Source organism: Symphalangus syndactylus, chromosome 8 (assembly GCF_028878055.3).
Source record: "Symphalangus syndactylus isolate Jambi chromosome 8, NHGRI_mSymSyn1-v2.1_pri, whole genome shotgun sequence".
NCBI lineage: Eukaryota > Metazoa > Chordata > Mammalia > Primates > Hylobatidae > Symphalangus > Symphalangus syndactylus.
This window is the reverse complement of record NC_072430.2, coordinates 116,659,555-116,676,747: the sequence shown is the minus strand read 5'-3', so window position 1 is coordinate 116,676,747 and position 17,193 is coordinate 116,659,555. Positions and strand designations below refer to the sequence as shown.

The window sequence follows — 17,193 nt, the reverse complement described above, 5'->3', positions numbered from 1 at the left end:
CTATATAGTAGCTGCACTTAAGAATTTTGAGGGCTCTTAAAGACTATTGTAAGTCAACAAAAGAGGTAAAGTACAGATCAATTCAGTTTTAGATAGATCAGCAGATAGGAGTATATATAATATATTGATTTATCTTTCATCTGTCTGTGGTATCGAATACCTATGTCTTCCATAGGTACAAATCTATTAGTAAAGGTCTACAATGCCAAAAGTTCTTTTCATTAGGCTCAAGGATTGTTTAGAAAGTGTTTAGTAGGCCGGGCGCAGTGGCTCACGCCTGTAATCCCAGCACTTTGGGAGGCTGAGGCGGGCGGATCACAAGGTCAGGAGATCGAGACCATCCTGGCTAACATGGTGAAACCCCATCCCTACTAAAAATACAAAAAAAAATTAGCCGGGCGTGGTGGTGGGCGCCTGTAGTCCCAGCTCTTGGGGAGGCTGAGGCAGGAGAATGGCATGAACCCTGGAGGCCGAGCTTGCAGTAAGCCGAGATTGCACCAGTCTGGGCAACAGAGCAAGACTCCATCTCAAAAAAAAAAAAAAAAAAAAGAAAGTGTTTAGTTAATTTCAGCAGTCTCTACGTTTTATCACTTTGGGAGTCAATAAAACAGTGGTAGAAGATAAAGATTCATATAATACGTAATAGGATTTTTTGAAAGGGATATCAATTTTTACACTGAAAAATATGTCTAGTTTTATGTAATGATAATTATGAAACACATTTCCTATTTTGCTATTAATAGTTTTTTCTTTAATACATTTAATTATGTAGAATATGAAATTTCTGAAATATAAATTTGTTTCAATTTTTAAACTCTTTTGGCCCTAATCACATCTGATAAAGATATTTTAAAACATTGATACAAATTTTTTATATTAAAAAATACCAGTACAAATGAATAAGAGCAATAAAATCCAGAATTATACTAATAGAGTAATGCATTATCATTGTATATGATTCATTCAAGAATATAAAGGTGGTTTAATAATTGCAATTTATCAATAATTTACCCTAATAAGATTTAAAAAAAAACTTCTGAAAACTGTGAAAAAGTGTATGATAAATTACAATATTCAAGTCTGAAATAAAATCCCTTGTTTTAAAGTAGAATTCTAGAATATATAACATGATGAAACATATGCTGAGTTAAGGGAAGCATTTCCATGAAGGTTAGAAAAAAGATAGGAATGACTATTACCCATCAATTGAAAAAAATTATCCTAGAAATGTTGTGCTCATAACAATTAAGCTGGATTTACAAATAACACTCAGCATAAAACCTTACTTTGTAGACAGGGAAACGAAGACTCAAAGTGATGAAGTGATTTGCTCAAGTTCATTCAGCTTTTAAAAATGGAGGAACCAGTGTTTGATTCTGGCTCCGCTGTAGTTCTCTTTTATTTTTATTTTCTTAATTTTTAAAAAGGTTTTGTAGGGAAAGGGTCTCACTTTGTTATCTAGGCTGGTATCCTGACCTCAAGCAATCCTCTGGCCTCAGCCTCCAAAAATGTTGGCATTTCAGGCGTGAGCCACCACACCTGGCCTTCCTTTATATATATTCTTTACCTTTTTTTTTTCATTCTAGTTCTCAATGACTCTGACGTCCATATATTTATTTAAAAAATGTTTACTGAACATCTATGCCTGTTTTGCTGATGTTTACTGAACATCTGCTATATGCCTGCTTTCTGAGGTGCTGAGCAGACAAACGGCCTATCTCTTATGAGACTTGCATTCTAATGTGGAGACATATCATAAAAAGGTAAACTTACAGATGTATAATGTAAATTCACATAGCGAAAAAAAGAAACACCAAAATGAAAAGAAAGCAGAACACAATGTATGGGAACCTGATGTCTATTTTAGATAAGGTGGTCAGAAAACGCTGTTTTGAAAAGGTGACATTTGAGCAAATGCTTAAATACAAGCTCTTACAGGCTCTAAGAACTTTGGATTTTATAGTCAGTGCAATTAGAAGCCAAGGGGTGTTCTCAGTAGGGGAGTGACATGAACAATTTACATTTTTGAAAAAAACATTCTGGCCTCTGTGTGGAGAATGAATAAACATGAATGTGTTTCTCAGGGTTCCCCAGAGAAACAGAACCAAAAAGATTTAAGTTACAGGATCAAAAAGAGCAAACACAAAGAAAGGACTTTACCTTCTCTCCCAAGGAAGGAGTTAGTGCATTTTGGGTTGTAGATACAATAGTTGTATCATGTTACGTGGAAGTATGACCTGTTATTTTCTTTATTCGGAGATTAAGTACAGATTAAGAAGTTGTGTATGTGGGCCGAGTTAACAATGGATGGGCTTATGATAGTTAATTTTCTATGTCAATTTGTTTGGGCCATGGAATGCACAGATAGCATATATATACAAGTATATATACACACACATATATATGCTATATATAGCACACACACACAGGGATATTTATTTAAAATGTACTATATAGTCTTGGTTTATACAATTATGGAGGCTGAGAAGTCTCACAATCTGCCATCTGCAAGCTAGAGACCCCAAAAAGCTAGTGTTATAGTTTAAAGGCCTGAGAGTTAGAGTGCCAATGGTGTAGATTCCAGTTTGGATATGAAGACTTAAGAACCTAAAGTGCTAAGGGCTGGAGATCTATGTCTCAGTTCAAGCAGTCAGGCAGAGAGAAAATTCCATTTTCGTCTGCTTTTTTATTCTGTCCATGCCTGCAACAGAATGGAAAATACTCACCCACACTGGGGAGAGCCATGTGTTCTACTCAGTACACAAATTCAATGTTAGTCTTTTCTGAAAACGCCCTTACGGATACACTCAGAAATAATGTTTAGCCAGCATTCTGGGCATCCTGTGGCCCAATCAAGTGACATATAAAATTAACCATCACAAGCCCATCCCTTGTCAGCATAGCACCCTTATGCATCTCCTTAATCTGTACTTAATCTCCAAATAAAGACAATAAAAGGTAAATGATTTCATTTAACATGATGCAACTATTATGCCTACAACCAAAAATGCACTAACTTTGTCCCCAGACGAGATGGTGAAGTCTTTTTCGATGTTTGCTTTTCTCCTTGATATCCTATAACTTAAATACTATTGTGTAAAATTAAGAATACTGAAATATTATGACATAAAGTAATACATCTTATGTTTCATGATAAGGAAATAGAGCAAAAACAGACACACCCACACACCAAATGTATTCATAACATAAAAAGGAATAAATACTTATGGCAATTACAGTGACCATTTCTGTCAATGGTCACATGATCATAGCAGGTATTTATAACTACCTTTCTCTACTACCCATTTCATACTCCCTTTGCCTTCAGCAAGCACCTCAGTTGGTTATGGTTCTTTAGCTGTTGAGGTGACACAAATATTCATTGCAAAATGCATCGGACCGTACTAGTACTGCTTTGATTGGGTGGTTGTAGTTTTCCATTGAATTTCATCACTGGGCATGATAATATTAAGAGACACCCACAGGAAAGTCCTGTATTAGAGACGTACTCTTCCTTATTACCTCCATTGTGGAGTAGTAATATTGAGAGAATCTGCTACTATCCTTAGTGGTCAGGATCAATTATCCCAGCCAGCTTACCAAATCCTTTCTTTGCCTATTGATTCAGAGGAATGAGGAGCCCAAAGTGGCTGCACGGCAGTCAATTCCAATTCAATGGAATAACTGTTGTGTCTCCTGGTAGAGCACAATGTTTGGAAACCCCGTACTTATTTAAATAAGGTGGTCAGAGAAGGCTTTTCCGAAGGAATGACATTTGAGAAAAGATGATGACAGATTCTTACAAGCTAAAGGCCGGGCGCGGTGGCTCACGCTTGTAATCCCAGCACTTTGGGAGGCTGAGGCGGGCGGATCACGAGGTCAGGAGATCGAGACCACGGTGAAACCCCGTCTCTACTAAAAATACAAAAAAATTAGCTGGGCGTGGTGGCGGGCGCCTGTAGTCCTAGCTACTCGGAGAGGCTGAGGCAGGAGAATTGCTTGAACCCGGGAGGCAGAGCTTGCAGTAAGCCGAGATCGCGCCACTGCACTCCAGCCTGGGCCACAGAGCGAGACTCTGTCTCAAAAAAAATAAAAATAAAAAAAAATAAAGAGTTTGGATTTTACAGTAAGTTTAATGAGACGCCAAAGGGTGTTTTTAGTGACATGAATGATTTATATTTTTAAAAATATTATTCTGTTCTCTGGGTTGAGAATTAATTAATGGGGGCAAATAGGAAATCCTGGACATTAGTTGGGAGGCCGCTGTGTAAGTCCAGGGAAGGGATAGCAGTGTTTTGGATTAAATGACTATAGCAGTGGAAGTGACAAGTTTGGACCCATTTGGAGATGTATTTTGAACATAGAGATAACAAAACTTGCCACCTCTGCATAACTATAATAGCATTCATTAATAGTCACTGGAAATAGTTATTGCCTCTTATGTGGTCTTCAATATTTTGTATTTTGATGTTTACTACAATGCTAGATTTTTTAATACCCAACAATATGCATTAATCCAAGGTGCATTTATTAACATTTCTGAAAAGGAAAGTACTTATTGATGTTAAATCAGCAAAAGAATTTTTTATCAAGTTCCATATTTTATGTAGCCAGCCTTTGAATTATGCACACACAATATATACATGACTTAAATATACTGTTCACTGCTTTCCTTGCTATGTGCCTTGTAAAACTATACAAGCCTCTATGAAACAACTTGGAAATTTTTCTCAGTAATTATTTTTTCATGACACTTGGAGAAGAGTAGATGCCAAATAAATAATTATTCATTTCTTAATTGATAAACTGATATCTCGCAATAGGCATTTGATTTGAGAGTTAGGTAATTCTCTTTTTTTAATTCCCATCCTCTTTTCTTTGTAAGCAAATAGAGTGCTGATTTCATAGCCAGAACAAGCTTGGAGGCTATAATTAATTTTTAGTTTTAATATAGATATTGTTAAGGTTTCATTATTTTACTTTTAATGTGTTTCCCCATGAATCAAATTAATACACTGTTAACCAACCTTTTTATATTGCTACCAACTTTTTACTTTTTTACTGAATGAGGGTTATATGGCTCACACACTGTTGGATATAAATCTTAAGAAAAATAAAAAAGGCTGTGTTTGGAAGTATAGCAACATTTGTAACAGAATCAATACTAAATAGAATAATTGAGGATTTTATTAGGACCTCACATATAGCTTTACTCCTGGAGTTACATTTGGAATGAAAACTTTAGGGAGCACATGTAAATTTTGGATTTTTGATGCTTGAACTATTGTAGGCTTATAGTTTAAGGACTTTATAATAGTATTGACAAAGCGGGCTGAATTTTGTTAAACTCGTTTTGGCTGCTGAAGACAATTTTTCAATTGTGTTTTGATAAACAGCTTTGTGAAATCAATGAAACTTGATGTTTTAAGCATTGTCTTGTATACATTGCTTGATTGTAAAATCAATTGACAAATGAAAGTTGTGAGTTACTCAGTGGAGGCTCTGCAAAGACAACTACAAATGATTTCTATGAACCTATCCAAACCAGTTCTTTAAAGATCAAGTGTGTCTTTCAAGATAGAAGTTATGATGAATATACTGTGGATTCTAGATAGTTTGAATCAAACATAAATGAAAGCCTCAGTGAGACAAAATTATCTACTAAATTGAACAGCATGTAGTAAAAAAACTGCAAAGACTAGAATGTTTGGCAAATAGAGTATTGTGATTAATCTAATTTTGTTTTTTGGAGGATCTTTTTTTTGTCAAAAAATATTTCTAAACATACTTATTCAAATTTTCCATTTTAAGAAGGTCTATACAAAACTTACCTGATCATTTATTGAGGAATAGCAATTTTTTTTAGTTGAGGGCCATTTTCTGAGTACGAGTTATAATTGTTCTGATATCAATTAAATGAATTATTGCAATGTAGGGTAGCATATGTTCATTATAAGAAGTTTAAACAAAATCCTAAGTATTTATACTATACAAATGTTTAAATGAATATTAATAATGAGAACTTATGAATTTGTAACTATCCAGACTCGAATATTATTGTATAACATTATATTATATTTGATATAATATTGTATACCTTTTTATATATGTAGAATGAGAATTATGCAAAAATACCTAGATATTGCAGTTATAGTAATAGATGCATCTCTCAAAAGTTGTTTAAGCTTCTATAGAAAAGGTCAGAATACACCAAATATTTTGAAAACATTTTCATTTAGATTATTACCTATTGATTTTTTATATTAATATTAAAGTATGAGTATTATTTCCAATTGAGAGAAACTATACAACATAAATTATATATAGGTTGCAATGTGTTATTGGATATACTTTAGAAATGGTGCAGCAAATTTATTAATGGATGCTTATATTATCCCCATAATTGGTTGTACTAAAATATGTTCATCCTCATTGGAATTTGAGATAATTAAAATCTATATTTCATAAACTCATATAATAATACCTTTTCTCAACAGTCATTTTATTAGTTTATAAAGATTTTATATAAATTTACTGGGAGCAATAAAATAAAGATCATGGATTAAGGTTTTTCCAAAAGGGCCTTTAATATATAATGAAAAATATATTGGACTTTGATCTTGATTTATAAGGAACATGCACATGAATCAATTTTTTCTTCTTCTCCTGCTTATGTTGAATATCATTTCTTCCTGGGTGTTTGTTTTAATAATAAGAGAACATTCCACAGAGCCAGTAAAATGTTATTAAGATTAGGAATGATATTGTAATTTCATTATATATTTAGCAAATTCAGTCAAACCAAGCACAATAGTTAAATTTACTCAAAGTCAAAAGCATATAACACAACTAGAATTTAATCCTTTCTGTGTGTAACATTTTAGCAGGTGGGGCCAATATTCATCATTATCTTGATGGTATTGATAATATGACAACATAAAATATCTATTGCTTGAAAATCCTACTTCCTTTTAGCTCAGTTCTCAGCCTTCTCTAAGATGTGTAACTCATTCTTGTGGTCCAAGATGATGGCTTATGTTTTAGTCATGACATCTGCATTTCTGGCATCAGGCTGGAAGAAATTATGAAGAAGAAACCAGGCAAAGCCAGGCTTCAACCATGTTTGAAATCAAGTTCTGGGAAGGTGTCATGCAACATGTCAGAACTTAGTCCACTGGCCAAACTTACTTCTAAGGGGAGGAGAGAAATATAATCTTTATTTTGGGTGACCATGTGTCCAGCTAAAAATTGTGCAGTCTATTACAATGAAGGAATTGGAAAATGGATATTAAAGATTTTAGAGGTATTTGCCATAGCATCCATCCATATCACTCTACAAAATCTGCATTCTCAAAGGCAATAAATGAATTCCAGCATGGTGTATAAAGGGCTTGGAGGGAGCAATGGAAGAGTAGCATGGAGGTTATAAGCTGATAGGACCCTGGAGAGAGAGAAAGTGATTTTTAACATTTATTTAATGTGGGATTTAGAGACAAATAGTAACAACATACCACGCTGTGGGTAGCTTAAAACAATAGCGATTTATTCTCTTACTGTCCTGGAGGTTAGAAGTTCAAAATCAAGGTGACAGCAGGCTCATTCTCCCTCTGAAACTCCAGGTGGAATTCTTCCTTGCCACTCTCTAGCTTCTGGTGGTGGCCATCAGTCTTTGGCATTCCTTGGCTTGTAGGTACATAGCTCTACCCTTTGCCTTTCTAGTCACGGGGCTTTCTTCCCTGATTGTCTTTGTATGCACATGGTATTTTCCTCTTCCTATATCAGGGCTGTCCAATCTTTGGCTTCCCTTGTCCACATTGAAAAAAGAATTGTCTTGGGTCGCACATAAAATACACTAACACTCACAATAGCTGATTCAAAAAATATAATGTGTTTTTTTAAATATTTATTTATTTATGAGACGGAGTCTTGCTCTGTCACCCAGGCTGGAGTGCAGTGGCGCAATCTCGGCTCACAGCAAGCTCCACCTCCCGGGTTCATGCCATTCTCTTGCCTTAGCCTCCCGAGTAGCTGGGACTACAGGCACCCGCCACCAGGCCCTGCTAATTTTCTGTATTTTTAGTAGAGACGGGGTTTCACTATGTTGATCAGGATGGTCTCGATCTCCTGAACTCGTGATCTGCCCACCTTGGCCTCCCAAAGTTCTGGGATTACAGACATGAGCCACTGCACCCAGCAAAAAATATAATGTTTTAAGAAAGTTTATGAATTGGTGATGGGCGGCATTCAAAGTCATCCTGGGTTGCATGTGGCCTGATAGCTTCAGGTTGAACAAGCTTGTCTTATTATCATTATATTGAATTGGGGAACACCTGAATGACATCTTAATTTGATTTACATCTAGGAAGACCCTATTTCCAAATAAGGTCACATTCTAGGTAATGGGAATTAGAACTTCAATGTATCTTTTAGGGACACACAATTTAGCTGGTAGCAGAGTACTTCTAGAAAATATACTTTTTGGTGAACGTTAGAAATCCAGACTTTAAAAGTTTGGATTTTGTTTTTATAATGAATTTCCACTATGGTTACAGACATACACTATTTTTCAAGATTTTTGGATTAAGATTTTTGTTATTTTTGGTGTGTTAATAGGCAAAAACAGGCTTTAAGGTGGTCCTAATTATTAGGCTATACCCATCTAGATGTGTTTTCCTTCCTCTACAGGAATTCATCCCTTTGAAAACAACATCAGGCATCATGGCATCTTTTTTACTTCTGTGTATATAAGACATGAATGTATATATTACCTTATTACTAAGCTGTGTTCCTAGTATGTTTGCAGTCTCCACTTTGTATCTTGCCTTAAATTCAGTATATCTTATGTAACTTACCAAATCATTTTCTTTACATACCATTATTAATAGATTTATAATATATATTTTTAGTCTACTTAGGGTTAGAGTCAGTACATTAAGTGGTGAAGATTGTATTCTGGCAGGTATATGAATCATAAGAATAGTATCTAAAAATCTGGCTTCTGGAAGTCACACACAGTTTTTTTTTTTTGGAGACAAAGTCTCACTCTGTTGCCCAGGCTAGCAGTGCAGTGGCATGATCTTGGCTCACTGCAACCTCCGCCTCCCAGATTCAAACAATTCTCCTGCCTTAGGCCCCCGAGTAGCTGGGATTACAGTCATGAGCCACCACGCCCAGCTAATTTTTGTATTTTTAGTAGAGACAGGGTTTTTCCATGTTGGCCAGGTTGGGAACTCCTGACCTCAGGTAATACAACTGCATCGGCCTCCCAAAGTGCTGCGATTACAGGTGTGAGCCACCATGCCCAGCCACAAAATTAAAAAACAAAACAAAACAAAACAAAAAACTTGTGTAAACTTCTGTGCTCACACAGGAATAGAACTTGGCAGACAGATTATTTATTATCAGTCCATTATACCTCAGAAACTCATGAATATATACAGTGATACTCCAATTGATAACAATAAAAGTTGTATTTTTTACATATCTGGTTTGTAGTATATGTTTACAAATATTTCAATTTAGACCTAAAGACAGAAATACCATTCAACCTAGCAATCCCATTACTGGGTATATACCTAAAGGAATATAAATCATTTTATTATAATGACACATGCACGTTTATGCTCATTGCAGCACTATTCCCAATAGAAAAGACATGGAATCAACCTAAATGCCCATCAATAATAGACTGGATAAAGAAAATCTGGTACATATATACCATGGAATACTATGCAACCATAAAAAGGAATGAAATCATGTCCTTTGGAGAGACATGGATGGAGCTAGAAGCTATTATCCTTAGCAAACTAAAGCAGGAACAGAAAACCAAATACTGCAAGTTCTCATTTATAAGTGGGAGCTAAATGATGAGAATACATGGACACATAGAGGAGAAAAACATACCCTGGGGCCTATTGGAGAATGGAAGATGGGAAGAGGGAGAGGATCAGGAAAAATAACTAATGGGTTCTAGGCTTAATAGCTGGGTGATGAAATAATCTGTATGAATAACCCCCATGCCACAGGTTTACCTATGTAAACAAGCCTGCACATGTACCCCTGAACTTAAAATAAAAGTTAAAAAACAAATAAAAAACACATGTTTGAGGTCTTGTAGGTGCTAGTTTATTTAGTAAAAAATTTACTCAGCTGGAACACCTTATACAATAACTATGATTTTAAAATAAAATTGTTACTTTCACTATCTTTTGATTTTGATTTATTTACATTTGTAGAATTACCCAATTAGAAAACAGAGTAAATCATATGTCCTAAAAAAACCATGTTTAAATAAAAGTAAATGTATTTACTTCCTTTATATGGTCATAACAAATGGGATTAAGTTTATCTCCTTGCTATATATTTCTGTGGAATCTATGCCTTCCTACTCTCTGTGATTAGCACATGTAATTTGGGAATATGAAAGTGAAATTGTTCATCAGTGTGTGGGTCTATGCCTCTTAATGACAATCAAAATATTTATATTCAGAGAACTGGGATAGGCTTGTGGAATAGAGAGTTTTGAGAAAGATACTATCATTGTGCATATCATATAAAGGTTATGTAATTTCACGTGTATCTTCTTGTCTTTGCAGTGTGTGCAGGAACGGAGAATAAACTGAGCTCTCTCTCTGACCTGGAACAGCAGTACCGAGCCTTGCGCAAGTACTATGAAAACTGTGAGGTTGTCATGGGCAACCTGGAGATAACCAGCATTGAGCACAACCGGGACCTCTCCTTCCTGCGGGTAAAGCTGCGGCTTTCTTTCTCTTCTTTGTGAGTGGACAGTGGTGTCACGATGCATATAGGCAGACCTGTGTGCTGATACCTGGAAGGGGTGCTCTTCTGCCTGGCAGGCACTGTGACTGTAGGCAAAAGATAAGAGATAGCGAAACACACCCAGGAAAAGAACAAGAGTAACAAAGCCATAATGACTGACGCTCCTGAGTTTAAAGCAGTTGCTGTTGCCCTAAAATTGATAGAAGATTCTGTCACCATGTAGTACATGACATCTAGCGAATCTTTTTCTGACAAGCGGTGAACTAGGAAAGTCAGAGGACCAATCAGATAACAACTGATAACTTTAGCCAGTCGCCTCCATTTCTGCCTCTTTTCTGCCACTTCAGGCTTTTAGATTATTTTATATCACATAAGGAGACTAACACTGTTATTAAACAAAAAAAAAAAAAAAAAAAAAAAAGAAAGAAAAGGAAAGAAAAGCGTCTGGTTTTGAAAACCTACAAATTATTTAAAGTAGACTCATAGGAAATCACGAGTACTTACATAGATCAATACATGCATGAATACAAATGTGTATACGTATACTTGAAGTTGCTCAATCAGTCCTTTTGGAAATTATTATTATTATGTTTTGCTTTCATTGATCTATACGCTGTTAAACTGGCTATTAGTGCTAATGCTTATAGTTTCTTAAATTTTGCTTTAATTGGAATATGTTTGGGAAAATCTGAACTTGAAGGTGCCTTTGACAAAGTGAGATGGGGATGTGTCTTTGCACAATTAAGAATTTATGCTTATACAAGAATTACTAATATACATTTTAAATAATAGCTTCCCTAGAATATATTTGATCTTGTTTTTGGTAACCTTTACAAACTTCTTAGGAGCACTTTCATATAAATTTAGGTTAAATATTTTGAATACTGATATAGTAAGCCAGTTAGTGGATAGTAAATTATTTAGAGATCTATGATAATTTTAATAATGCTATACTTAGATAAGTAGTGAAAAGGAGTGATATTTAAATATTTTGAATGTACTAAATATGTCTAAAATTGGTAACAATCTCAGAAAATGAACCACCTCAAAGCATAAATAACACTGTGTGGCTTATGATAACCATTTTTAAAACGACTCTCATAGTTGGACTAGCAAAGCAAATGAACTGAAGGTGTTTCCTTATTCTCTACTTGACTGATAGAGCTCTGTTTCTTTAAGTTATGTGTCAAAAGTTTTTAATAATTAATGATGTTTAATTTTGATGTCTTTGTTTATCAAAAATAGTAAAGGATATCTGAATCATAGAATTAGAGGGCCTTAAAGGAACTTACTTTTTGTTTTTTCTTTTCTTTTTTTTTTTTGTTTTTTGAGATGGAGTCTTGCTCTGTCACCCTAGCTGGAGTGCAGGGGTGCGATATCGGCTTACTGCAACCTCCGCCTCCCGAATTCAAGCAATTCTCCTGCCTCAGTCTCCCAAGTACCTGGGATTACAGGCGCATGCCGCCACACCCGGCTAATTTTTTGTACTTTTGTGGAGACGGGAGTTTCACCGTGTTAGCCAGGATAGTCTCAAACTCCTGAGCTCAGGCAATCCGCCCTCCTCAGCCTCCCAAAGTGCTGGGATTTCAGGTGTGAGCCACCGCGCCCGGCCCAAAAGAACTTACTTTTTGAGGGAGCTGTTGTTTAAAGAAGGGAGCGCGTTGCTATCCTAGAACATATGGCAAGAAACTCAATGACATTATAGAATAGACAAACTAACAAAGAAAGCTGAATTCTGAAGCAGGGAAAGGAAATAATTTAAACAGTCTATTAGATTGGAATAATAGAAAAATTTTAAAATGCAATCTAAAGATCTTTGTTTTTCTTCTTATGTTTGCTTTACTTTTCTGTACATGGAACTAAATTTCACTGACAACAGAAATAGTTGTGACTATTGTAAATGACAGTCATTATATTAAATAATACATAAAAACATCTTTTTATATATTTTATAATAAATCTTATGGTCTTATAAGGTAACAGCATGGAATGATAAAAAATAGACTTTAGTCCATATTTAACCTTTAGCATTATGAAAGTAGCATGTAGATATTTTTGATATATGGTCTATACTGTGTTGGAAACCATTTTGAATTAAAAAGTAAGATACATTATTAGAATGAACAGATTTGGAAAAAGTAAGATAAGGAGGGTCAAGATTTCTGCCTGGATAAAAAGTAAGCTATTTCTTTTACAAAAGTAAATTTTGGTTCCTAACTAGCATCTCTAAAAGTTCATCTAAACTTTGTACTAATCCATGTGCGTATCTTTATTTTAATATACGTATTTAAAGATAATTCTAATAGCACTTAGTTTTCGTTTCCTAATTTATTTTTTGTTCCACATATCTTTTTTATAAAAAATCATTTATATTATGACATGTAGCCATTCATGTCATATGCAGTACTTATGTATTACACCTTTCTAATCCTTAGAAAACATATCTGCAATCCCACGTAAACAATGACATTTATTGTCCTTGGCATCAACAAAAATCATGTCGAGGATAACAGATATGTACTATATAAGTACTGTATACATAGATGTGTGTATATATAGGCATATTACATACATGTGTTTGTGAATATATATGCATATATGATAAATTATGTTTTATATGTGATATATATGTGTTTTTGTGTGGGGTGTGTGTGTGTATGTGTGAGTTTATATACATATATATATATATAAATATAAAATATTATCATTACTAAGACACAAATAAGAACCCAGAATCAGAAAGAAGGTGTGGTCCTATGTTAATGGTAGGGGTGGAGTACATGCTGGGTTATCTGAAGGATTCTGGAAAAGTTTGGCTTATTCTGAAGGATTCAGGAAAAGTTTCATCAAAGGAGTGCTTGAATTAAATCCTGAGAAAATGAACAGAAACTCATGAGGTGAGTGGGTTGTAAGAGAAGGGCATTTCAATGGGAGTAGTATAAGGCTTAGAAGGAAGCCCCTGAATCAGAGTTAATAAATGTGTACTTAGTGTGTACTGTTTTAGACACTAGGAATATACATGCAAATAAATCACATGTGACTCCTACTCCTAGGGAATCTATAGTATAGTGTTGATGAAGAAAAAGTTTCAGGTGAAATAGAATACTCCACTGGAGAGGTAGAGAACCTTATAGTGGAGATATTTAGGAGACATCAGCATCCAAGTGACAAGTTAACATTTTGTGATTGGATAAGGTAGTCAATGGAGATTAAAAAGAGTAAGATCAAGAAGTAGTTCAATAACAGAATACTCTTTAACCAGGTGTGGTGGCTCATGCCTGTAATCCCAGCAATTTGAGAGGCTGAGGTGGGCAGATCACTTGAGGAGTTTGAGACCAGCTTGGCCAACATAGTGAAACCTCGTCTCGACTAAAAATACAAAAATTAATTAGGTGTGGTTGCAGCGTCTGTACTTGGGAGGCTGAGGAAGGAGAATCCAGGAGGTGGAGGCTGCAGTGAGCCGAGATCACACCACTGCACTCCAGCCTGTGCAACAGAGCGAGACTCCATCTCAAAAACAAACAAACAAAAAAACCAGAATACTCTGGATGCCCCATTGTCTGTTTTTTTGGTGAGCTCAGTATTAGTAGTTACTTTTCTTACTGGGCCCTGAAAGCAGAGACTATTTGCCAAAATCTTCATAATACTACTGTATTGGATGATACATTATTTCAAATTATACCTTTGAATATGCTACAAAGCTCTCCATTTAATATAAAATTTCATTCCTTCCTAAAGCCACATTATGGCTTATTTGTGCTCTTAGTAGCTTCTCTCCAAAATATGTAATCTGTCCAGTATTAACACATTACAGTAAGTGGAGTCCATGTAAAGAAAGTATCGTGTTTTTACCATTATTTCCTACAAGTTTCAAATTGTATGAGTGGATAATAAATGTGTATTTACCTATTGTAGACATAGTTCTCATCTACATTTATGCACCAAATTTCTTATAAAGGTTTTACAGTTTTCTTCCTCTAAGAGTGACCCAAAGGATGTATTTAGAGGATCAGTAGTGATCTTAAATTTCATTCTGGATTCATTTCTGTCTTTTGGAACTTAAGAAATTACTTTAGTTTTTAAAGGATTTTAATCCCTATTTTCATCTCTAGCTAGCAAGGTAGTAGTGTTTTGCTTTGGCATTTGTTTTATTTTGTATGAAACCACTCTAATTTTTATGAATTGTGACAATTTTCCCTGATACCTCATTTATCTTATTCACTATCTGCATATTCAACATTTATGACTAAGACAGTGATAAGACATAGTAAATATTCATTAAATATTTGTTGAATGGACAAGTGAATTAGTATTTGTCTTAAATTAGAGACCCCAATTTCATATATGACCTATTGTCTAGATAAACATGTGAGTCATGTTATTTCAATGTGACGTCACACACAGGCCGGGTATGTGGGAATAAGACAATCAAAATCCCTTCCCATGAAGATTTGGAATTGTCACCAATAGCATTCAGTTTCTCCTTTAGGTTCTTGACTACTCAAATGCCACGACCACACAGACATCTTTTGCCTTGTGGTTTGGATACCAGAGAGAGCTGTGCAGATAGAATGAAGCCAACACACTGAAACAGATACAGAGTAGAAAAAAGCAATATTTACCCCAAATAGTAATTTGGGGAACGATTCATTTCCATTTCCCACTCTACTTCTGATGACTGATTGCATTCCAGCCATTTCCACCTCTACTCTTGCAACTTTATAGTAATTTCCCCCTTTCCCCCTTAAACTAGAAAAAGATTGTTTCCTTTTACTACACTAAAATGCCTTGTCTAGTACATCTCCTGAGATTTCAAGAACACAGCAAAAGTAAGCCTTTGCAATTGAATTGAAGATGTGCTTTTAAATAATTTTAATGTTTTGTAGATACTTTCCTTAATCTTTGTTAGATACATTTTGTTGAAATGCTTTTAAATGCATTCTTTTCAAGATGCTTTTATTATAGCAATCTTGATGCTTATCTCTGTAAACACCTTTCATGCCAGCTTTCTTGTAACCTCCAGTTTTTGCATTTCTTTTTGGAAAGAGAAATCCAGTTTACTATGTTTAACATTCAACTCCCGAGGAACCACATTGCTGGCTAGAAAAAGGCCCTAAAACTTATTTATTATGTATTTTATCACCATCACAAGGTTAAGACATATAATAGAAAGCAGCAAGGCATAAAAATTACAGATTTTGCGCTATTGTCTTACACTTTGTGAACTCTTTAAAACAAGGCAAAATGTAGTAAGTAATGGGAATGAACTATTAGACATTTTACCCTTATTAGGATTCTTGTGAGCTTTCTCTCCTTTGTCATTCCATTGGTCTTCTTTGCTACTGCTGGCACTTAATAACTCAGTGTTTCTAAAAAGGTGCCTGACCCGCCAGCTTTTACATTTTAAATTTATTTTCTGTTTTATATATTAACTTTAAGCCAATAACTATAATGTGTCAATTATGTGTAAAGAACTATGCTATGAAATTTAGAGTATATAGAGAGTATTAACACCTATCCTCAGTCATTGCTGTAATAGGTAATAATTTTTAATCTGTGGCTTGAATTTAGTTGTGTGCAAATTATTTTAGAAATAGTGTACATTAAGATTATAAGGAGATAAATGTATTTAACAGTTGATGCATGGATGTGGAATAGTTACAATATCATTGTAACTCATTGGAACTCTGTAATTCATTGGAACTCTGTATGCTGTAGTTTAGAAACCTTAAATTTTAATCATTATACATGTCTTTTATTTCTAATAAATGAATAAAACTAAAGTAAAATATAAAGTTACCTTTTAAAATAACATTAATACTCTACTATTGATAGCAAAAGGCAATGACTTTGAAAAAGTCAGAAAGTATAGTTTTTTGAAGCAAAAAGATAAAAAAAGATATCTTCTCTCAGATAATGAATAACAAACGCATGTTATTATGAAAAGGTAACACATTTGAAAAACATAATTTGCTTTCATTATATATTTGGCAGAGCTATATGGCTGTTTTTGAATGTACAAGAAATAATGCCATCTAAAAATTTCTATTTTTAAAAACAAAACTTTGGAGAAATCGTGCAAATAGTTTATTTTTCTCTACCAGAGAAAATGTCCTATTTTTAAATTCAAATATATCCTTTGTCTTTAGTTAATAATTAACATTTTATAATGCTATAGAACTGTCATCCTCTTTTATTAGGATATGTATGGGATTCTTCTGAGGATGTTGCTTTTCAACTATTCTTCATAAGACATAAAATTTGCATTACTTTTCCACTGCTAGTAAAGGATCTATACTGTTTCATTCTCTTTCTCATGCATATTCCTCTTCTGACCAATGACAAACATTTGTAGGAAGGCAGAGAAAGCTGCAACTCAGACAGCAAAATACTGCCAATGTTACTGCAACCAAA

At 34.5% G+C, this 17,193-nt stretch overlaps 1 protein-coding gene across 4 annotated transcripts in view; it reads left to right on the top strand.

The window, feature by feature from the left end:
• ERBB4 (erb-b2 receptor tyrosine kinase 4) overlaps positions 1–17,193 on the top strand; it is a 1,169,745-nt gene that overhangs the window by 409,739 nt on the left and 742,813 nt on the right. For all 4 annotated transcript variants that reach the window (XM_055290486.2, XM_055290484.2, XM_055290487.2 and 1 more), the window contains exon 2: positions 10,596–10,747. In XM_055290486.2, the coding sequence (XP_055146461.1) occupies positions 10,596–10,747 (152 nt within the window). The remainder of the gene's footprint in view (positions 1–10,595; positions 10,748–17,193) is intronic.